General features: G+C 33.4%; 1 protein-coding gene across 1 annotated transcript; it reads right to left on the bottom strand.

Annotated features, from left to right (window-relative positions):
• Window positions 1-1,367: 1,367 nt before the first annotated feature.
• On the bottom strand, window positions 1,368-24,198 carry LOC128553351 (uncharacterized). The gene is made up of 7 exons (XM_053534492.1): window positions 23,800-24,198; window positions 22,596-22,709; window positions 4,928-5,020; window positions 4,166-4,294; window positions 3,848-3,954; window positions 2,778-2,943; window positions 1,368-2,410 (listed from the first exon to the last, which is right to left on the bottom strand). The coding sequence occupies exons 1-7, from the start codon at window positions 24,196-24,198 to the stop codon at window positions 2,174-2,176; spliced, it is 1,245 nt and encodes a 414-aa protein (XP_053390467.1). The 3' UTR covers window positions 1,368-2,173.
• Between the last annotated feature and the right edge of the window lie 1,010 nt (window positions 24,199-25,208).

Raw genomic sequence — 25,208 nt, forward strand, 5'->3', positions numbered from 1 at the left:
CACATCAGGACAAAACGAACAACACACACACACACACTCAAAGCCAACACATAAGGACAAGACGAACAATAAGCATACACACACGCGCGCACACAAAGTCAACACACAAGGACAAAACGAACAAACAAAGGAACACAGTGGGGCACCGCCTTGGAACGGTCAGTGGCAAAAAGTACGCTTTCATATAATTAACAAATATCAATCATATAATATATTGTATTAATGTTCATATGCAACAACAGCGACGGCAGGCATCAATACTTATAAATGTAAACAGCTTCTCAGGTTGTAAATACTAACTACCATTATAATAAACTAGAACTTACACTTAAGGTGATTAATCACAGACGCCGCTCAGATACAGGGTGTACTAAGTAAAAAGTTGCGATAATGACCGTTGGCCTTCAAATGTGACCTAAAACCTTATTTACTTGGCTGTGAACTTTACGTGTCGTCTTGATGATTTTAACAATTAATGTGTTTTGTGTTAATTTTTCCAGTAGTTCAGAAGATTTGGACTTGACCTACGATTGACTGACCTGGGTTGCCGTCTGCACATCGTTGTCCGACGGCCGGACGGACGAACCCATCGGACGGACATGCGTGAACCCAGTATAGTCCCAACATACTTTGTATCTGGAAGAACACTGAACAATGCACAAAATTATTAAAACTTAACATGTTACTGAAAATTAAATTGTATGTATATAGCTCTAAAACACAAGGATTGTTTACTACGTTTAATCTAAGATGTTTATCATATTTTTGTACTGAGATACCGCATTCCATGAGACACACTAGAAGACTAAATCAATCTGAAGGCTCAGTTCTTTAAATGCTAACAAACACTGTGCAAGATAAATACCATTCTGCACCTTAAATGAAATGCTTTCATATAATTAACAAATTATATACTGTATTACTGTTCATATGCAAGCTTAAGGAAATAGCAGTAAAACAGAATTCAATACTTCCTCTTAGACGGTAAAACAGTTACGCTTTCCGTAAGATTGTTGAACATCCCTCTATATACAGAATGTTTTGATAAATGACTGTTCATGGACTGGGTGACAAAATTAGTAATATTAGTACATATTAGATATTAGTACATTTATAGTATATATTAGTAAATATGTTAATGAGGTACTACCTAGACATAACAATTTAGCGTTTAACTTCCTTCCTATTGTAAACTGTCGCCATCAAATTAAAAACATACATGCATTTAAAAAAAGAAGAGAGTAGAACGCTTATACCCTGGATACAAATGCTGATGAATGATGCTGCATGTTTGCTAAACTAACACATTTTATGAGCACATGGCTTATAAACACATGATAAACACAAGAAGACAATTTCTTTAGTCCTCAATGAAAAATACATGTAGTTCAAAGGTTTTTCAAAACATACTACTGTTTCAAATAAGTAAATGTTGCTAAAGCATACACTTGTGTCATATGAAAAGCATGTACACTGCGACATATATTCTAACATTTCTGGTCCCTATTCAATGAAAAACGTATAAAAAGATACATAACCGACTGAGAAATATCTACAGAAAGGTTGACAGATATGCTTCATGTACAAACCGGAGTAAAGCAAATCAATAAAAGACCATTAAAAAATTAAATTAACGTTAATGTTTGCCCATCACAATGATGATTATTTTCTCATACTCGGCTCGTAATAAATGATTCAGACCGGGGAGTGGTGTATTATGCTACAACAAATTCAAACTGGGACTGTGACATTAACAGAAACACCATGGTAGACTGTTAGTTTTGCTACATCATTAATCTTTTTATCTTGTTTCTCAAAAGAATTATTGTTTCCCACCATTAAAAAACATGATTTGCGAGGTATAAATTAATGTGTCCCTATCATAGCTAAGAAACATCAATTTTCACTAATCAGCTCTGTAAAACATTGGTAATATATATCACCCGTTTAACAAAAATGAATTGATAATCTTCTATACTCATTCCAAAAACAACATCGCTGAACAAAAGGTTTTTGGGAAGCGCCAGTTTTTTGTGTGTAGTTAATGAGAAGGGAAACAAAGCATATTTAAGTTTGCATCTAACTCGTCTCATGCACACATTTATCTAAATTACACTATCTTCCGTTATAGTTTCAGCTGTATTAAATGCTTCTGCGAGTAAACGCTCTTCAATTAATCTCTGTTGTCAGTCTGTGGCATTTCCTTGCCCACATGACAGCATTCATATTCCATTTCTTTCCGCAGTTCCATTTTTTTTGTACCATTAGATGCCTTCACTGGACCATTCGCGAGTTTTCCATTGCCATTTTCTTTAATCTGTTCTGTTTTATTATGATCAATATCATCTATATCATCTTCATTGTCTGACTCTTCACCCGAGTCTTCAGAGTCACTTCGCACATCCTCGACCTGTAAAATAATATCAACCATAGGTTCAGTACAGAAAGTAAAATGGTATTAAAATTACTTTCAGAAGCGTGAACCAATGAAAAAACGGACCGATCAATGCAAAGTCAAGAATCACACCAAATTAATGTTCTACAGTAGAAAATAAGACATACAAAAACCGAACATAACAAAAGTAAAATGTTACAAATGAAAAGCATACTTAACTCAGATCTCACTCGTTAGATATTACATTAATCTACGATCTTAACATCTTTAACTGAAATTTTATCTCATCGAATATTTTAATTTACGTTTTTCTAGCAAAACAAAGTATGTTTATTCAAAGACATTGCTACGTTTAACTCTTATGAAACTTTGAGATACATACATTTCCTTTCACCATTTTTCTGTAGACAATTCTAAAGATCATGTAAGTCCATATACAGTGTAGCACCAACAGAACATAGAGGAAGAAGTTGAAAAACTGATGAGCACAAAATGTAGAATCTATCAATCCAATAGTGAATGATTCAACAGTGGTACAATACAGCACACTGAAATTGCAAAAAAAAGAGCAGTTTTACATTATATAACGCAGTAATAAAGTAGTCAAGAAAACCCATACGTTAGTAGGAATTTAATCGGTTTTCTCATTTTGTCGGGTTTAATGTCACATTGATACAACTATGGGTTATATGTCGACTTCCTAGTTATTTTTGGTACGGGAAGAATCCAGGTGCCCTTTCCTGCAACATGTCAGACAATGGTGAGCATCTGAATAGAACCACTGACCTCCGGTAAGCCAGTTAGATTCCGGTAAGCCGGTTAGATGGCTTCATCACATAGAACAACTCTTCACCCTAAGCGAGGTTTCAATGTTCTTTTTAATTTTGGTGCATGATGAAAAACTTTGCAAAAGCTTGTGCTAAATCAATACTGATTGCGTTTTAAAAGTTTATGCTTGTATAAAATTAGAAAAAAAGATGTTAGTGCTATCACTAAATCTATGTTTAATGCTTACATAGTAAATCAATTATGCTTTACAACATCACAGAAGTTCATGGGCAAACATTTAAAAGACTAGTCAAGTTTTGCATGAAAGCAATATCAAGTGTGATCTCAAGGATTATAATCAATTTGCCATAAAAACTTTGACTTAATTTTACTAATCATAAAATGATTAATAAGGTAGGCTCGCAAGTAAAGAGCATATTTCGTTAAATTTCTTAAGATTAAACTGTTTATCTAGCACAAAATAAAAGTAGACAATTTTATAAATTTGTTCCACCGCGACGTCCTTCTGTCTGGCATTCTTTGAAGGTTGGTGGGTTTTACAGGCTCTCCCAAAAAAGTTTTATAGTCTTTTTTTAAAAATACACTACATCTAAAGAAATGGTTTCTAAAATCTAACGGTCTATTTTTACTTTTTTGTTACTGGATAATGATACATGTACTTACACGAAGGGATACACAATCAGTCTTGACAGTACCCACACTAAAAGGAATATGCCAAAGAAGATATCAGTAGCTGTCTTGTTTTTTGCGTATATAGACATCTTGGCCAACTGAAAAAAATGATAAAATATTTATCATTCATCCTGAAAAACGAAGCGAGTGGAGTAGTTACTTCCCGTCCGCAGACGTGAAAACAAAGAACTGAAAATACGCAAAAGAAATGAGTTGGTTATGACTTATTCAAACCTGTTACAAAATTTTAAAACGTATTTACCTATCTGCAAAATTAATGATTTTATCCATAATGAAAATGTCACTTACTGCAAGCCAATTGTCTGCTGCATCGTGCACGACAAGCATGAGCGTTCCTACCCGAACAAAGTTGAGAACCCATGAGAAATACATCAACACAATAGTGGCAAAATGGTGAATAATCATCTCCTTAAAGTCCTGGAAAATATATGGTGTATTAATGTAAATAAATGATGTATTAAAAGTATATAAATGATATAGTTTCACATGATTATATCAATGTAAGGTGATACTTTCGCCTATAATAATTTACTGTTTAATTTATCCGTGACTGCAAAAATGTACTCTTTTTCAACCTTCTGTAAAAACCATAACTATGAAACTGGTACAAATAAATGCATTTATTGCTAAAACAATTATTGCTTTGTTTAAGCTGATAGCATATAGAAGATAATATATTGTAGTTTCCTATGCTTCAGGTGTATCCCTATCTTGAAATGGAAATGATAATAATCATGTCTATTTTTCTGTATATACTAGTGTTATGCACCTTAAATCATACAGTGGTAATATATTCCAGAAAAGTAGAATGAATAAATAGCATCAAGCAAACGTATCAGAAATGACCAGTATCAAGTCATCATGTATACCTCATGTTACTTGAGTAACGAACATTTCAATAACTTCAGTGAAGAGCCAGCGGTGTTTGTCGCTTCTTGTTGATTAAATCGTATATAACTACAAAACATGTCTAGGCTGTTGTAATTCTTCAAAAATTTTGTTTAGGTGTTTTGCTCCTTATACGTTATGAGCACATTATATAATACATACCTTGCGTTTATTATCGGAGAACAAGGTGAAGACGAGACTCCAGTAGAAGGCTAACTCTATCATATAGTGCCAGTACATATCTTTACTAACGTGCTGAAACAAACAGAAACCGTTAGAGTGCAGGGCTTGTGTTCATCAAAACAGACCGTCTTGCTACTAGACCTTTTAACAATAAAATATTCGTAGATCTACTGCTGAAAATTTGCCGAGATAATTATTTCTACATTAGTTTTAAAAGTACACCACAGTATGTATTACATAAACAATGACATAGCAAAAAGACAAGTTAGCTTTTAAATGTCTTTCAGACTTAAAACATTGATGAAGGTAGGTCCAGTAGCTCGAGGGGCAGCAAATAACTAAAAACTATAGTACAGCTTTATTTCTGTTTTCATGTAATAAAATGTTCATTAATGATGTTAGAATAACCCCAAACCATATTTTCATTGGTTTGTATACGACTTTGCTACATGTTTCAACTTTGTCTTGTTTTTAGCATTGTAACAATATATCTGACATTTTTGACATTGAGCACTTAAATATGTACATATTTATCTGTACCAGCGAACACAAATACCAGTCTATATACATGTATCTACCTGTACTGGCCAGTCCCTCCAACATTCAATTGTTTTCCAAAAGTAAGGTTTCTGAAATGAAATACAGTTACGTGGTGACTGAACAGAATATAACTTCATTCAATTGGCTATTTTTTTTCAATTTTACCATATTATCGAAAAGAAGAATATGTGTCAGTGTAAACTTTATATAGCCTGTTATTTACTTTTCTAAACATCAATTATACTGGAATTGCTTTGTTGTTTAAAATGTTGTTTTCTGGATTTGTAACCAAACCGTTCCTCAAAAAAGCAAAACAAATAATTACTCCGGTTCAGAACTGACTTTTTGTCTGTCTTTTCACTTTTACCATTATTAAAAAAATTAAATATATCTTTTTCAGTTAAAACAGAATATATTTATAATATTAAAGATATGTGCGAGGACGAGTGACAAAGAGAATCATTTACTTACTTGCCATAAATACACCATGCCATAAACGAAAAATGAGGTGTAGAATACAAGGTGACAACTATATAAAATATAAAACGTGAAAACAATTACTGGCAGTGCTCACAGGTATCCGTGTTGGAACTGATGTGCTTTTTATCATACTTTGTGCAGAAATGATCTAGTGTACTAAAGACATAAAATTAACATAAAAATAAGTGTGAACAATAAAATTAATATTCCAGCATAAATACAGTATTTGTAAAAATGGAAAAATTTTATTCTGAACGGTTTAGCCATCAGACAAAAATGCTATTTTAGAGGCTTAAAATTTACTTAAAAGATATTTGCAATATTTATTTAGTTTAATCATACTTTATTGTAATTATCACACAAAACATTATGGTAAATGTACATCAAGTCAATAATATATAGATACATATGTAAATATATATATTCAACAGCAAACTATCATTACATCAAGACATATATAATACTACTGTACATTAAGAAATATTCAGTAACTTTGTAAATGTGCGATAATACAAAATAGTTGGACCACAAGTTTTGGCAACATAAGAAATCGGTCCGTACCTGGTTGTCAAATAAACTAAATGGCGGATTTTTGTTTGGACTAGAATGGAAATATATATATATATGTGCTTAACAAAAATATAATTTTCAGATATAAACTTACTTATATAGTAGAAGAGTTAAGATAGTAAATTAAATAGAAGAAAAGCGGGAAAAAACAATCGAAAAAAAAAAACAACAACAATAAAACAAACACAGACAAGCGTAAAATCAATCAGTGCACCTCATCGCATCCGCTGCCGAATCCCCACACCCAGCCCAACTCAGAGCCTTCAAAACAGATACATAGTCAAATGATCAGGAGGCAGTGCTAGAGAAACGATGTGTATTCTTTTTATATAAGTTTGTACTTCTAAAAACAAAAATGTGTTCTCCTCAACAGTTAGTGAATCAATTCCGTGAAGTAATTTGTGAGTACTAAGAGGATGAAATTAATAATAAATAACAATCGACGAGCATTGGCATAAAGGAGAAAAACATGACTTCAGTTTTAGAAGGATTGAATTTTACTAGCTACTGTTTTGCCCAACTGGAAATTTTTTCTAGATCTGAATTTAAAACAGTTTCTATATAAACGGAGTCTGGAGAAGATATAGCAAGTGGGCTATCGTCAGCGAATAGTCTAGCAGTACTTATAACAGAACCAGCTATATCATTTACGTATACAAGAAATAAAAGAGAGGCCCAAGACCGATCCTTGAGGTACGCCTGCAGTTAATAACCTACTGTATGATTTAAAAACTATTGCCCTACGAATACTTTTTGCGATCTATTTTCCAGGTAATCTGTTATCCAATTGACCAAGTTTCCTGAAATACCATACTGCTTCAGTTTCAATATAAGGCCTTTATGCCAAACGGGTCGAAAGCTTTCGATATATCACAGAAAACCATACAGGTTGCTTTCTTCTCGTCTAAAGATATACATATCTGGTTATATATGTGTACAAATTGGTATACAGTGGAGTGTCCAGGAAGAAATCCTGACTGATTTTTATATATAAGATTAAAGTTTACTCATCATGCTGTCCGTCATTTCACAGTAAACGCTATAATAATTCTGATGACTTTAATCTCTTTTTGGAAGCTTAGAAATCAACCAACGGAATTAATAGCAGATTCGGTTTGGTTGAGTCTGTTCATGTGAGGTAATGTTAAATGCAACATCCCCACGTCCCCTAGAATCAGGTTAAGCTAAATTGTATTACAAAAATGTACAAAGATACTAAATGGACTCCATGATCCCAAAGTACCAGAAAATATAACAACACCTAGTCCAAGTATGTGGAATCATTTTAAGGCCGCCACACGGCTCTTAAAGGCAAAAAAATCTCCTTTATAAGTGAATCCCCACCCCCCAAATACCAGACTTTTTAATCCCCAATATACAAGATCCTGTCTGGTCCAGTCTGATAAGGGTCCATAAAATCCCTGTAGACTTGACATGTAGCCTAATTATTGTCAGAGAATCATAAATTTTATTGCCTACAGATAAATTGTTTATTTCCTGTGTTTTGCATTTTATTGATTGAAATGCTGTTTTTTTCTCAGAATGTACACAAAATTATTTTACATGTAATTGATAATATACTAATTTTGATTGCTCAGTCATGTTGAGTAATGTCCTGGCCAATTAAATTATAACTCTTATAGCAAAGCAATTCTCACTCCATAACAATAAAATAATTATTTTTAAAAACTTAATAATAAGAGAAATTACAAGTTTGTTTATTCAATGATTATGATTTTTTTTATCAAAAGTAACAAAAAAAAAAAACCAGAAAAAATGATAATTGCTGGATTTTATTAGAAATTAAAGAAGTATTCAGTTGCATTTTTAATAGATAAAAAAGGAAAATGGACAGAAGGATTTTATATATTAAAAATGCATTAGTCCCGTTGTGTTGTCTAAATAACGTTTCTTTTATGTATAATAAAATCCAGCAATAAAGATATATCATTGTTCAAAATACACATAATTCGTTATTTCTAAAAGCTACGTGCCTGAATGCATTTTTATATATTTGGTTTAAAAAAAAAACAGCAATGATGAGATGTAATTGTTAAAAAACTTGATTTATTAAAAATATGATAAAAACACTGTTGTATCTTATCACTTTGTTTATTTAGCCCAAATTCAATCAAGCTTTCTAAACTCGTAATAAAGGTTAGAACTGATTTGCTATAAAGGTGAGACATTTCACCTGGAATTTATTTACTGCACAGTAGCTATACAGTAGCTTATTATGATAAACAGAAGCAGGTCTATCAATGGTCCAGACTTGTGTATTGGCCCTTACCGCCAATACGCAGACCTTATCATCCCCATAGACCACATACCAGGCATACAAGAATCAGTGTCTTTAAAGTTCCACTACTAAGGCCCAACGAGTATTATATGAGTTTGAACCGAGACTTCATATTAACTGAAAATGTGACCCACCGCGTCTGATCTGAACAAATAGTCATGAATATGTTCAAGAAAAAACAAGAAATAAACAAAAGCCTTTTGCCTGTTTCAAACAGAAAGTATGTTTTCCGACTGCTTACGAACCCGTCGCGCATCATCGGATATTTTCGGAAGAATCCTCCAAAACGAGGCTATATCTTATAAATAGATGCAAAATATATTATATGCCCCAACGATAATGTGATGTTTACAAACATAGAATAGGGAATTAAAGACTTTTGTAACTGGTCAAATCTTTTGCCGTGTGGGTTCGAAGCTCATTGCAGTCAATTTCACCCACAAAAACTTCACAAAAATCATTCTTATGATACAGGTAATATACAGCTATACTACAAGTTTTCAGGTGGACAATTAAGGCCCTTTCCGAATAAATGTGTTTTCACAATTTCATCTGCAAACTTATTCAGTAAATCTCTTTTCAGTATAGTTTTAAAAATATAGATGAATAACTATCTTACACTGTAGAAACAAAATGTGATTGAAATTTAACTAAAAACACTGATTTATGTACATATTGTTACATTTATTCGATAAAATGTTGGACATTAAACACATTGTCTTGGCCTAATATATGAATATATGTCTCTGTCAATTTGAAACTTAAATCTTGTATATCTCATATTTGTCATGCAAAGCATGTAATATTACCATCATGGAAACACAAAAGAATGCTGTTATTTTGTGGTGCGTCTTTAAACGGATATTCGTTTGATATAATTTTAAAATCACATGATCCCGAAGAATTTCGGACAAATTACGGAAAAGCGAAAGTTGGACAAAATGACCACCCATGCCAGTCTGAGAAAATAACAACAAAAAAAACCGTCCGGACGGACGGAAAGACGGACGGAAGGACGGACGTCCATCCGTCCGTCCGTCCGGAGCCATATCTAGGAAATGGTTGGGAATATTTATTTAAAACTTCATATACATGTTCACCACTATGAGTTCTTGCGGCCGGTCAAGTTTCAGTCAGATTGCTCAAGTAACACCAGAGTTATGGCCCTTTTGAAATTTCTAGTGTTAACTATATAGGGTATTATAAATATGGCAATTTCTGCATCATAATTTTTGATATATTTGACCTAGAACTATGAAACTTAAACAGAATTTAGATCACCATAATGTGGTTATGTACACACAATTTCGTTCGGATTTATATGTAAATTAAGAGTTATTGCCCTTTAATTGTATAAAAATCCACATATTTGTACATAACAAACTTACCATTTGGTAGAATTTCATTAAATTTCTTTCGTTCTTTTCCATGAAAATTTATTGTAAACATGTGAAGCTGTGTACCCACACCTGGTCACCCCCTTACCTTGATGACACCCCTCCCTATCCCCCGACCCCGCCCCCCCACCCCCCCCCCCAAAAAAAAAAAAAAAAAAATCCTTCTTTAATTTTTTTTTAAACAAACTTCATATACATGTCCACCACTATGATGTTATGGGGCCCATCAAGTTTCAGACAGATTGCCCAAGTAACGCCAGAGTTATGGCCCTTAGAAGTTTCCAGTGTTAACTATATAGGGTACTATAGATCTATTGATATGGCAATTTCTGCATCATAACTTTTGATATATTTGACCTTGAACTATGAAACTTTAACAGAATTTAAAGCACGATAATGTGGTTGTGCACATACAATTTCGAACGGGTTTCTTTTGAAACTTCAGAGTTATTGTCCTTTAATTTTCTAAAAATCCACATATTTGTACATAACAAATTTACCATTTGGCAGAATTTCATTAAATTTCTTTCATTCTTTTCTGTGAACATTTATTATAAACATGTGAAGTTGCGCATCCACACCTGGTCACCCACTTGCCTTGGTCACACCCCTCCTCCTTCCAACCCCCCCCCCCCCACCCCCCCCCCCGCCCTCCAAATTTTTATTTTTTTTTCTTCATTTCTTATTTTAGATATTTTTCAAACCTTCCATGATTATTTATCAACATGCAAGTTGTACCATTCCCCCACCTCACTCCTCCACCCAGTCATGCCCACCACTGATCATGCATCCTCTGCCCCCCCGCCCTCCCCCCCTACCCCCCCCCCCCAACTTCACCTTTTTACCCTTTTTAATTTTTAATTTTCCATCAATATTTATAATCAACATGTGAAATTTTGTTTCCTCTCCCGTTCCCCCGCAACCCCACCCCCTAAAAAAATAAATATATTAAGTTGTGACTGCACAAACCTTGTCCTCAGCCATGTTCAAGATATCTTACCTGTGCTCTCTAAAGAACATCCGTTCTTTTAAGTTCAAATGTACATGTTAAACAGCAACACCTGGTGCCAAACCACTCAAAGACAATATTTCGTTCCAGTTAAACTTCACTGCCATGTTCAAGATATCTTACCTGTGTTCTCTTAAGAACATCTGTTCTTTTAAGTTCAAATGTACATGTTAAACAGCAACACCTGGTGCCAAACCACTCAAAGACAATATTTCGTTCCAGTTAAACTTCAAGCTCACATTTCAATTAACTGCATTTAATTTTAAAAGCTAAGCTTATTACAGTAAGCATATCCCATTCAAAATAAATTCTTTAGTGAGGATCAAAGTATCATACATTTATTATGTACTCTTTTATTAAACATTTGTTTTCTGTTGAAATGATTTTGACGAATGAAAGTATTTGCTTCTTATTAACATCCTTAACTTTTTGCCGGATATATTTTTTTGCCATTCCTCACCACAAACCCTTTCGGAGGGGATACCAATTCATCGAATTTGCTTGTTTTATTTGTCTTTATTTGGCACCTTTAAAGATTAATACAAAGGCAATGCTCCCATATAAATACAAAGACAATGATACCATATAAATACAAAGGCAATGTTCCAATATAAATGCAAATACAAATACAAAGGTAATCTTCCTACATAAGTATACATGTTCCCATATAAACACAAAGGTAATATTCCCATATAAACACAAAGTAAATGTTCCCATATAAACATAAAGGTAATGTTCCCATATAAAAAAACAAAGGTAATGTTCCATATAAATACAACGGAAATGTTCCAATATAAATACAAAGGTGATATCCCTATATTAGTAGAATGGTAATGTTTCTGTTTTTGCTTTATGTGCCTTTTCGACAGAAAGAAATCAGTTGTTGTTATGCAAAATGGAAATGTAGTAATTGTTGGATAGTAACAGGTCTAATGTATATGTGTGAGCTGACTGGTTAAAATTGATGTACGAACAAATGTATTGCAGTTTCAGGGTAATATTTGCTGCAATATTTGCAGAAAAAAGCAGCTGCGAAAATTTAGGTATGAACATGATTAATAAAGGTAGTTACTATCTTATATCAATCTTCAGATTATAAGCAAACTGCAAAAAAGTGCAGTATTCAGGTAGAAGTGTCTGAAATAAAAGATAATACGACATTAATGAAGGTAATCTCGGCAAGCACTTAGCCAGGTGTACTCTTGAATTCATGGGAGTTACCTCAATAAAATCTTACAATAGAAGAATTTGTGCAGGAAATGTCTTAATAAATTTGAACAAGTACAAATGCCTTGGGATATTCAAAAGAAATGAGAACATACGATACTTGTTCAAACATGTTTCTGTCAATCGTATTTAAAAGGTTAATCGATTTGATATGATGTGCAACAAAACGGGCTACTTAGTCATACTCAAAGTAAGCGCGTTAGCGTAACTGCATAACAAAAGGGAATGAAACATACTTGGAAATATTGTTATTTTCAGACCTGCCGAAACAGTGTTACTTGCATATTTTCCCCGCATCTTGGCCAAAAATAATGTTTTGAAATATATGATAGTATTTGTGATCTTGTTGAAAGGCACACTCTTTAGGAATAGGTTTTTGACGCCCGCGAAAATATACGAACAATATCAACAACATATAAATATATAAACTATACGAACTTGCTAACTTTTTTTCTGACTGAAAAAAAAAAACAACAAACAACAACAATAACGTTTTATGTACGAATGAACGGTAGAAAACAAAAATGTTTTACAGGCGGTAAGGGCAGTTATGAATTTCTGCAAATGACTTGTTTGGGTACAGGATTGAACAGATTGATTTGTTATAGCATCATATTTATTTGATTCTTTTGCAGAACAGTTGATGGCCAGTTTGTGGACTGTCCGCAGAAAAAAACCCAAACAAATTCTCGTGTGCATTTTTCAATAACTTGCTGCTAGTCTGATAATTCATATTTCCTAGTCAGAGAGCTTTCATTATAGATTGCTACCTGTTGATTATCTGGCTGTATTATCACATTCGGAAGCAGGAGAAGTTAACCATGTTAGAACTATGACAGGAAGTAATTTAAAATGAAATATAAGAAGATGCTTTGATTTGTAAATGTAAGGAGCGTGACCAGTCAATTGCTTCACTTACGAAATGTATGCAAGCAAATTGAAAGACATTTTCGTTCAAGTTTACATAATAATGAAACATCTTTAAACAAAAAAACACAATAATTCGTCCATGTTCTGATTTCAGGTTGAAATGTATAAAACTTAGGATAGTTGATAGATCGAGATAATCTTTATTGTGAACTGTTTTCGGGTATAGGTGTGAACAAGTATATTTATAGAAAGTGTGCTAAAATATAAAACCAGAACAAGACAAAGGCCTAGAAATTGATTTCTCAGTCCTTTATATTTAGAAATGGAACTGAATATTAATAACCTTAAAAAAGATAGGAACAGCGGTAACAATAACCTAACCGACCAATTTTTGTACAAGTAATTATTTTTATATCTACATGTATAATATTTTCAGCTTTTAAGATTACAAACCATTTATCCACATGATTACTTTCTAATTTTCATCTGTGAGTACGAATTTCAGTTTCTAATAATGGTTTATGTATCTTACCCTTAAGCATCATAAAACATTTATTATCATATGAGCCGTGCCATGAGAAAAACAACAAAGTGGCTTTGCGACCAGCATGGATCCAGACCAGCATGCGCATCCGCGCAGTCTGGTCAGGATCCATGCTGTTCGCTTTCAAAGCCTATTGCAATTAGAGAAACCATTAGCGAACAGCATAGATCCTGATGGTTGTCTGTGATGTGTTGGTTTTAACATGGCGTGGCTAATATATTTCTTGATAGTATGGATTAATGCAGCTCATAGTATTCTGAGAGGGGTCTTGATCATATTCTTTCCCGTCCAAAATGCATGTGTAAGCTTTTTAATGTGGAAACCATAAAGTTCTAAAAAACTGCCAAGAATTATCGTAAAAGGCTTAGTATTTGGCATGTGTAAGTTATTAATTTTCTTAAAGACCTTTTAACATAAGTATTCTGGTATTATAAAACTGTAGGAAAGGATGAATGTGTGCAGTAGTCTTTACAGGCACCTAGGCAGCCCTTTAAGATAGGGAGGTATTTCTCTGGGGGTGGGGAGGGGGAATGTATGCAGTTCCGAAAAGAATGCAGTTCAGTGAACTTTCCAGAATTTCAGAGACATTTTTTGCAAGTTTTAACAGAATTATCTTTTATAATCACTAAATCGATTAATCATCTTGAAACAAAAATCTAGGAATTTAGTGCTATGATCTTAGGGTTATCTTTCATGCTCCAAAGGACCACAACTTAACTGTTTAATATTTGTAATGCTTTATTCATTATTTTCTTAACAAGGGCTTTAACATGGTGATATCTGTAACAATAAAATAATTTCAAATATATTTATGAAAAAATAAAACGTTGTTGATAGGAACCTTTTGTTTACTACATATTTAAATCATCAAATTATTTTACATTGCTATTTTGCACTGTAAATTCGAAAAAAAATAATTAAAGAATTGAAAACTGTTATTTTGTAATGTTATTGGCCAACAGACTTATTCAACAATGGCATATTGTTCCATTGAAATGGCTTCAGTATTTGATGACAATTGCTATATGTTCCAAATGACAGTTCGTTCTTTCGTTACAGTTTACTAGAGTATTATTCCGAATATTCATAAGACATTTCGAACAGAACGGGATGATAAGTGAAACTCATTGAAATCTGTGACCAAATAAATACTGCCAAATATCTGTAAATGATATTCAGTTCTAAACGTCTTTTTATCAATGTAAAAAACAACAACATTAATACTAGAATACGGGAGGAAACAAGTTTCGAACATTGAATGGGAAAATAATGTTTAGAACACGTATATTTTTGCGTTACACTCCATCACTTTTGATTGTTTTATGATACCACTTTGTATTATGTAATGCTATCTACCGCGGAGTCAGTTTCCAGTATATGTTCACCCGGGAAATAATGTTTTCTTTAAAAAAGATTTGCCTGGTGATATATCTCTTTTATAATTCATAAGTGAAGAATGAAATAATGACGGATCATTATTTTGCAGGTACTGGGAAATAAGTTAATAGCATTTATAATATACTTAAACAACACCTGGCATCAAAACCAAAGGTTTACACAGTAAATAACTAGTTCGTTACATTTTATCACCAGAAATCCTTCTTGTTATTGGCTTTTGAGTTTGGCTATAAATGCCACATGTGCAGTAAGGTAAAGAAATAAAAGCTGATTTAACAAATAAAGAAACTGTGATCTTAAGGTGAAATTGGAACATTCACAAAAGTTAGGCAATTAAATGAAACCAATCTCATTTATTACAAATTGTAGACAAAACGTTATTTTTTGGAAGTGATTGATTTGCTATAAATTATTTTGTCTAGCAAAAAGGCAACCATTTGGAGACACACTGTATGTTTGGTGTTATCCCTTTTGTTGATGTATTCAACGCTCTTTGATTGTATTTGAAGAAAAGATGTAAAGCTTCATGACAGACAATGTCAAAGCCTATTGATATGGTTCTTTTACTTTTTCTTTTTTTACGTGGGCATTTTTGTGGTTTACATTTCCATTTCACATATGTGTATATTTTTTAATCTTTGATTCAGCTGGCGTTGATGACTTTATTTACACTGCCCTCTAAATGATGTGTGTTAAAAGTGGGATTAGGGTAGGTGCGCACCATTAACAAGTTTAAAGTCCCCATTAGTGTTTTGAGACAGGTTTGTCAGGAACGACAAAGGAAAACCGATAAAACGGATTTAAACATGAATATACACAGTACATCTCTTTTGCTATATCAATTTTAGCTACATCTCCTTAGTTAGAGCTAATTTGGATAATCTGGGTACGTCTAATTATTGGTTAGAACAGAAAACGCCATCGTTAAGCTCAGTTTACAAAAAAAGGATTATTATTCTAGGCTTAACAACCAGTTTATACAAAACTGTAAGATTCAACGTATTCAAAACATGTGCGCAAAGTTTGTCCCTAACAGGAGGAAATTTGACAGTTCTAAACAAGCATTGTACCACTTACATTGGTTGCCGGTGAAAGCAAGAATTGAGTTCAAGATACTCTTTTTCATGTATAGCTGTCACACTGGCAGAGCACCTCTGTACTTAACAGAATTGCTTACAGAGGATATTCCAAGTAGGCAAGGTTTGAGATCGTCTGAAAATTCTGAAATGCCGTTATGTTGTTCCATACAACAAGTGCAAAACATTCAATGATAGAAATTTCGGTACTATTGGTCTGGTCTACAACTTTGGAATGAACTGCGTTAGAACTACGCAAAAGTAAATCACTTGACACATTCAAAAACAATCTTAAGACACTGTATTTCAGAGATTTCGCGGCATTGTTTTAAATATTTGATAACTCTTTATCATGTGAAAACAGCAGGTGATAGTTCTTAATTTTTTGTAAAAGGTTTTACATTTCAACATTTATATCTTCAAGGTTTGTTTAATAAACGCACTTGTTGGTAAGGCTCTACGGGTAGAGAAGTGTGTAGTATTTCTTTCTTAAATAGTATATGATAGCAACATTAACCGGTGTGGGGGGGGGGGGGGGGTTGAACCTCTGTATGCAGCCCGTCTGGGCGAACCAGATGCTTTAAGCACTGGTACTGGCAGTAGGGGTAAAATGACCTCAAGGGGATGGGTGCGATCAGGACTGTTTATTACAATAAGGCTGTTATTATAATTATTATTGTCATTATTAATATTGTTATAATAATAATTATTATTATTATTCTGCACAACGCCATTGAATATATCATTGCATAAAAATAGGCGTTTAATCAAATTATTTAGTTTCAGTTTCAAACTGGAACAGTATTGTTAATAATTCTGGTAAATGTCTCAATTACAGAATGTATAAGCAATAATTGGTATTTGAGAAATTTTGCAGTCTTCTGCCAATTGATATTGCTGTCACACTATGTAAATTTAGGTGTAAGAATCACAAACTGTCTGTAAAAAATAAGATTATTTTATATTACTGCTAGAGAACGGAGACTCTGTCATTTATTTAACAATAGCTTGTTAGGTGGTGAATTACATTATCTCTACAATTGCTCTTACTTTTATGCTGATAGAAAAAAATATAGGTAGATGACTGAACATCCTAATTAAGTTTTTGAAAGATACGCATTGTGAAAATAAAATGACTTTACTTAAATTGGCAGTCTTGTGTAAAGAGATAATGTCAAGTTTCAGTTAGCTTGCTAGCTTTGGGATGGTGGACCCGTAATGACACTAGGCAATATCCGTGTGGTTGTGTATTCTTCTAGGGCGGCTCAGCATTCCCCAGACGTAAAAGTACCTCAACGCGCACAGGCCTTGCCGTAAGAACCAGAAAATGCTGAGATTGCGAACTGAGAATGCATAATTCATCAATTGTCATTGCGGTTCCATTACCTAAATAGAATTTCTTATCGCACATTATTGACCATTAATATATCTTTTATAATATGTCATATAGTTTGATATTTCACTAAACATGAAACTTAATACAGACGCAGAAATTTTTGCCAGTAATCGCTGTTGAAATATAACGAGATATTGTAATGGCCGCCAATTTTAATTTGCCACGGACAAAAATTGGCAAAAACGTCAAGTACTTCTACAAAAGCTTTGAACTTTTAAATGGTACTGAATGATAGCCCATATCTACCATATAGCAGACAACAACTTTCATCATTCTAGTCTTATTATTTCAATAAATATTGCTATGATAATATTCTGTTTCCCATGTCATGTATGATTAGATTTAAATTAAGCCGCCATCAAAAGAGTTGACTCATTTGTCTCGTCAAGTCCGTATCCTGTTGAAAATCTTTGCCCGACATTTTATTTCTGTGCAGCATATGTTCATAAAATCACAAAATTGATCTGATGTAGTATTATTTTAGTATCGTCTGGAAATCCTTAATTGATATTTGTCTGTTTAATTCAAAGGTTTACTTAGATAATTTGAATTAACTTCTCAGAACTTTGTGACTTTCTAAATTTACAAAAAATGCACGTTCGCTTTCTATGTACATGTATTATGAAAAGTAAACGTATTGTTTGTTGTCATTAACTTCAGGTTCAAATCTGATAATGATCACAGAACAGTTTCCTGACCTATTCAATTTTGCTCATAAAACGTGTCGATATAAATATATAATGTTGCTAGAGTAACGCGCACCTTGCATCTGGAATAAAAACTGAACAATCCGAGTAATAATTCAAGACGCTGGATGCGTCCCCTAGCCGACAGTTGCAATAACTATAGCACTGATGCTGAAAATAATGATAATTATCATTGAAACCCGGGTTAGCACTTGTTAGGGGTTCCCATTATATGATCTTGTTCTTTTGATTTAAATACTTTTAGCAAAGTAAACAAATGCAATATTCAGACCAACAGTGTTGTTAGGAGTTTTAGAAAAAGAGTTACCAAAGCATTGATAAAAAGATGTTTAGACAAACGCTTTGCCAGGTATATTCTTGAATTAACAGATGTACACAATAAAATTTCACAAGAATAACAGAACCTATGCAGGAAATGTCTTAATAAATTCAAACCTGTACACATGTTGTTGAACATTCAAACGTAATGAGAACATCTGATATAGTTCACACAACCGAATTTATTGGTGCCCCGAGTGATGTATAGGAGATCTGATGGAGGATTTTCATTTAGAAACATTATAGAACTTTTCAGTTTGATCGGACGCGCAAACGAAAGAACTATAATATCTATATTTACATCTATAAACTCACTTCAGAAATTAAAAGCATTAGTTTTAGCAACATGCTTGCATATGTTCCAAAGGCAAATTGAGAAATTTCTCGGGAATATTTTCTTACATTCTTATCAATTATACAATGCTCGCGTGATTTTCTCAAACAGAAATGAACAAAAATAATATTTTGTTAAAACGTGATTTGCAAACACATGTATGACAAAAATATCTATTATTATTTCTTTACTGTGGTCTCTCATTAACCGAGAAAAGTAGACAAACAATAATTAGCTTTTCTTTGTGAAATGGATCGTTCAAAGAAAATTACCAACGTCTGTTTCTCCTTATTCCAGCGAGAGATTTCCGTCGGAATGATAGACAAATGTTTGATTTTGATATGGAAACAATAATATTGTCATAATGCTCATACTATAAACACTCGGAAATGTTTTAAATGCACCATGCTATAAACGTTTGTTTGTGAGGCCTGTAAAAATTTTGTACATAATATTTCTACACAAAATTATTTCTGATTTGCCTTGTAAACGACAGTTCACACACGAAATAGAAAAAATATTTATATGATATAATTTATAATTTGAAGAAATAAACGTGTAATTTACAGTAGTGAAACGGTATTCCAGTACTTATATTAGACTGTCGGATGTCGTTGGTCATGCATTGCAATCCTTGGTTTCCGCCCAATAACGTTAATTAGGAGAGACCGATTGCAATGAAACTTTGTATATAAGTGGTTGGTATAGGGACGGAGTTTGGGACTGCATAAAAGTTCACTAGAGTCAAGGTTAAGGTCACTGTCACTGAAATAGAAGGAAAACGGTTTTCGCTTAAAGACGCTCGCGGCAGTTTCGTGATTTTCTTTTCGCAATAATAGATTTTGATGAAATGTTCTGTATTACAAGAACATGTTATGATGTATTGAAAAAATGAAATAAAAATACTAGGTCACGAGCACTGTTTCACTTTTATTTGTCCTCAGATATGATCCTATTTTTAATATTTTTCAAAATTTCCATATTCCTACCATGTATTTCAGTTAAGTACAATTACTATGTTAAATATGAAATCTAAGCATTTTTTACAACAGAAAACAATATTTCTAGTGGAAACATGCTTAGAGAAATCAAAAGAAATTGACTTTATAAAACAAAAAAGCAATAGTTGTTAAGCAGACCGATGGTTAGTTTTTCATATTTTTGTCAATCCTAAGTTGGTATTTCTGCTTTTTTATCGAGTTTTACATAACAGAACTAAATCAAACTCTGCACATGTATTTGCTTATGTCTACCTAATCTAAAACAAAAAGAAAATTTATAGGTCACCATATAGATTTGGCTTAAATTAAATTACATCGAGGTGGGTTGTGGCGGGCATTTATAGAACGCAGGCTGGTACGGAATACTTAATCAATTTTTATTTCAAACAAGGGCATATATTCAGCCAAAATCTTTTAAAGTATTCTGTGTTTGTCCATAGCTTAAGGCAAAGATCGTTAACAAGAAAATCAAATGGCACTAGGTCGCTCATCCGAGGAACCTCTTGAATAAACTCGCTGAATGTGTGACTGAAGAAACTTTTTTTTTAAACGAAGAAACAGAGAGGAATCATTCCGGCTGTTGCATCCTTAACCTTTAACATATTGATCTTAAAAGCAATAGGGGTTCTCTACTCCATTATGCCAATCACCCCACTAAGTTTGAAGGGTGCAGGTAAAAGGCTTCTAAAAAAATGCTACGGGAACTCTTTTCAGTGTTTAGACGTCAATGATTTGGACATGTGAACCTAGAGATAACTAAAACTGTTGAGTTTATATGTCGAAATTTCGGCTTGATAGTTAAATATTTGGAGCAAAAATCTTGAAATATCTAGCTAATAAAAAATTACTTGGTACTAATTTAATGGATACTATATGAGCAGGAAATAAACGTCCAGAACTTTTACTGGATATAAAACAATCGCACTGCGGAATGTGCTTGTGTTGTTGAAACGCCCTCTCGAAAAAACAGGTCAGTTTCAATCATAAATTATAGTAAAATCAAAGCTTTCAAACAAACATAAGAATTAAGATGCGTACAAAAACTTATAGAAAACGTACCCGTATAATTATATGAAAATGCATGTTTGAGTAAATAAAATATCATTTTCATTAATAAACATTGATAAATAAATTTGCAAATTATTGCAAATTGTGAGCTTAGTTTTACCTATGAAGAGTATTTCACATGACAATAACAAATGTGTTGATTTTTATTCAGTAAGGTAAAGACTTAGTATACAAGGACAGAACAGAACAGAACAGATAGTTTTTTAAGACTTGTACATAGTACATCTATAATACATATTCTATACATATATAATATCAACGTGACAATTAACATGGCATAATGGATCATTTATATTTAGTATTTTATCCTTGAATATAATTACATATACAGTAGAAAATGTGTGGAGAATGAACATAAGATATCAACGTTCGACAGTTAGAATTGCATTTCTGATGGTTAGAGCTTCTTTTACATATCTAGATAATTGAATAAGTTCGGTTTTATTATTTGAATTAAGGAGCTGTATGAACTTATACACCGATGGACGTCTAAAATATTCTACTTTTAAATATTTCTTTCTAATATTAGCGTAACATTTACATACACAAACAAAGTGGTATTCGTCTTCAATGTCTAAATTGTTGCAACATAAACAATATCTTTCCTCACGAGGAATTCGATTTCTACTATATCTGCCAGTCTGTATTCCGAGTGGAAGACCACTCATCCTTAGTCTACAAAAATAAAATCTAAAGCATCTTTTCAGTATATCCAAATACCCCTCATATTCAAAAAGATATTTAACGTTTTTATACATATACAATACAGAACTGTTTTCAATATTAGCATACAATTCTTGTTTAACAGTGTCAATCACGCGACATTTAAATTCGTTCATAGACAAAAGCTTATTTATGCCTTCAGGATGATCAAATATATATGAGAATCCGTTTCCTAACATCTTTTCTAAAAAATATTATCATTATTATTAGGCCATTGAAATATTACATTTCCAAATATTAAGGGGTTAGTACTTAATTTCTCGACGCGTTTACGGAATAATTGCCAATTGATTTTTATAAAACATTCTTAGAGATTCTTTCTGGTTTGAGTCTCAGTGTCCCAAACATACAGGACATTTTAAAACAAGATTTTTAATTAATTTCCTGGGTGATTCTAGGCTAAAAAACAATATCCCTTGCTCTACTTATTGTTTTCTCTATTTCTATATGACTTGAAAAATGAAGTTTTGACAACAAGTCTGTCCTTAGGGAGTAATGAACAACACTTTTTGTGACCCTTATGACTACTCAATCCACGACGGTAAACTCTGTAGTTCAGAAATCAAGCAAATCAGACTTGTAGTGATTTCATTCATAAGGCAAACCTTCAATAATGACTTGTTTTAGAGATCAAAGTTGTTCGTCTCGGCCAGTGTTGACCTTGATTTCTTGCAGCTTCGGGCCACTTACCGGTAAGCTTTCTTTCACAATATTTACCTGGACATCTACAGTGTCTGTCAGGGATGGGTCTGTACCTCGATCGGAAATCTGGACAAATCTGGTACAGGAATCTGAGTTCCTTGCCTATAAGTGACATCTTTATCATACTACAAAATACTTAAGAACAGACGCTGTAACCTAAAAGGTGCAGCAAAGAAGGATTTCTTGCATATTGCTATTAAGGGTAAGTGGTCCGTAACGACCTTGACCTTTTCTCCATATACCCACTGGGGGTATTTCGTCAAGTAAAATACCAGTCTAAGACACTCTGACTCAATTGTAGCATAGTTAGTTTGGCTTGGTGTAAGACTCTTACTGGCACAGGGTTTGACCAGGCCATAGAAATTAAGGACAGGAGCTTAATTAAGTTATGATATCAATAAACTAATCATAAGCTTGCTGCTGTGATTGGCCCCAAAGAAATTCTACATCTTTTGCCAATAATTCACTAAGGGTAAAGTGACCCCAGAAAGCATATCTAGGGAGATGCTGACTCATGCCGAGTACTGTTTTGAGCGTTGACCTGTTTTCTGGGATACGCATCTCTCAAATTGCAAAAAACCTTATCTTTATCTTGCTTGAGACCTTATGTAGATATCATATGATCGATATAACTGGGACTGCCCAACTTCATGTTTATCTGGGTTAAGGCGTATACCTTTTTTTCTAGTGCCCTTAGGAGCACTGCTCTCAAACTCGCATCATGCTACCCTCTTGTGTTGTCATAGCCTAAAATGTCGTCTGCTATGGCAGCTACCCGTGGGAGACCCTCAAATACCACATCTATTTTCTTTCGGAACAGGTCCACGGCCGACGAAATACCTATTAGTAAGTATATGTACCTTTCAAGTATGGTACTGAATATGGAAATGAACAACGTTGCAATAAAAAGGATTGCACAATATATGGCCTAGCGTCTAATTTTGTGAACAATTTTACCGCCGTTTAGCTGGGGAAGTTTTCGTAGGATGATAAGGACGTCGAATGGTTTTACTTAAGTCACCCGGATCCAGTACTATTCTCAAGTCACCTGACTTTTTCTGTACTGTCACCATTGAATTGACCTATTCTGTAGGCTCACTAACTTTCGTAATGACCCGTATTTTCTAATCTAGCACCTTTTTTATTAATTTTTTTCTATTAATGCAACAGGAATCTTTCGTGAAAGGTGAACCACAGGTTTAGCATCATGTTTCAGATATATAGAACATTGCCCTGGAATGGAGACAATGCCCTTGAAAACCTGGGAATATTCATTCAGCACGGCTGTTTTGTTAAGCATGGAGGATACATAATTGGAAGTGACAGCATGTGTGAGTTTAACAAGGACAACATCTATGGAAGTCTGGAAACTAAACAAAGGCAGTAACTGGATGTCTACAACATGAAATTCTACAGACTTGGTCTGTGCAGAAGGTTCATAGGTACACTGAGGGGTATTGCGATCTAGACAGTCTAACTCTATCGTTATGTTTCCACATTTACCGAAAGTAAACAACAGAATAATATCGACTATAGATCTATTACTCTGTTTGTCTGTATGTTGCAAAGTGAAATGAATTGGATGGACCATGAGACTCGGTTCATTACTAATAATGTTATTACAAACACATGTTATGAGAATGTTCATTACGGAATACGTTCATTCACTTTTGCTTCTCTTAAATAAAGACGGTATTCTGATTGCTTACTAACTCGTTACAGATTTTATCACACAGTCCTAACAACAGTTTAACTGGCATTTCCAGAAAATGAGAAACACCTGCCGGTATTTAACACTGTGGTTAATGTAAGATTACATATTGAAAAGCTAATTTGCTAATCATTAAACACAAGACTGTTATGAAGGAAATGTATTTTGATATAATTGAAACAATGTATTTAATACGTTTTAGCAACATAGTGATTGAAGTACAATGAAAGTATAGTTATAATAGCCGAATATTGCCATGATTGTAATAATTTGACCCGCAAACTAGAGTTTTCATCAGTGGAATATTGAAATGATACTTTATCTTCACCAGCGAGAGGTTTTATTGTAACGATACTTCATCCATTCACCGGTGAGAGGGAGTAATGAAATTAAGAAATAATTTACAGGAAAACTGTATTTCAAAAACTATCTATACACGATTGGTGTTTAAACATCAGACGTAATTATTTCGTACGGCGTATAACCGCCCGAGCGTACAAATAGTGTTCAAACATGGTTTTGCTATAAATTATTTCGATTCAACTATATATCTTTTATTGTAAACTTTAGATAAAATATGTTAGAATTGTTTATTGGCGCATGTATAGCGCCAAACGGTAGGTCGTCGTGCTATTTTTGTTTATACATGTACCGCCAGGACCGGAAATGGTAATACGTCTCCAGCCGCTATTAACCAACTCCTTGTGTATATAAAACAGTTGAAAGACAGTAAATGTTATGTGGCATTTCGTTTTAAACATGCCTTTAATTAAGTAAATATTGATCAAATTTGAAAGCGCTATTTCTCGATGCACAAAAATGGAGCTAAATATCACGTCGACGGACGTCAACTAATACGTTGCAAAGATTTTTTTTGCCATTAAATAATA

This window comes from Mercenaria mercenaria, unplaced genomic scaffold (genome assembly GCF_021730395.1).
Source record: "Mercenaria mercenaria strain notata unplaced genomic scaffold, MADL_Memer_1 contig_3728, whole genome shotgun sequence".
NCBI lineage: Eukaryota > Metazoa > Mollusca > Bivalvia > Venerida > Veneridae > Mercenaria > Mercenaria mercenaria.

What these genes read in the sequence shown, in the direction of transcription:
- LOC128553351 (XM_053534492.1), bottom strand. Translation starts at nt 24,198, where the DNA reads ATGGTCCATCCAATTCATTTCACTTTGCAACATACAGACAAACAGAGT. An exon ending in TTGTGAAAGAAAGCTTACCG is followed by an intron (nt 5,021 to 22,595) that starts GTAAGTGGCCCG and finishes TGTTTGTTTCAG; the next exon opens with CACGTTAGTAAAGATATGTA. An exon ending in TCTCCGATAATAAACGCAAG is followed by an intron (nt 4,295 to 4,927) that starts GTATGTATTATA and finishes TATATTTTCCAG; the next exon opens with GACTTTAAGGAGATGATTAT.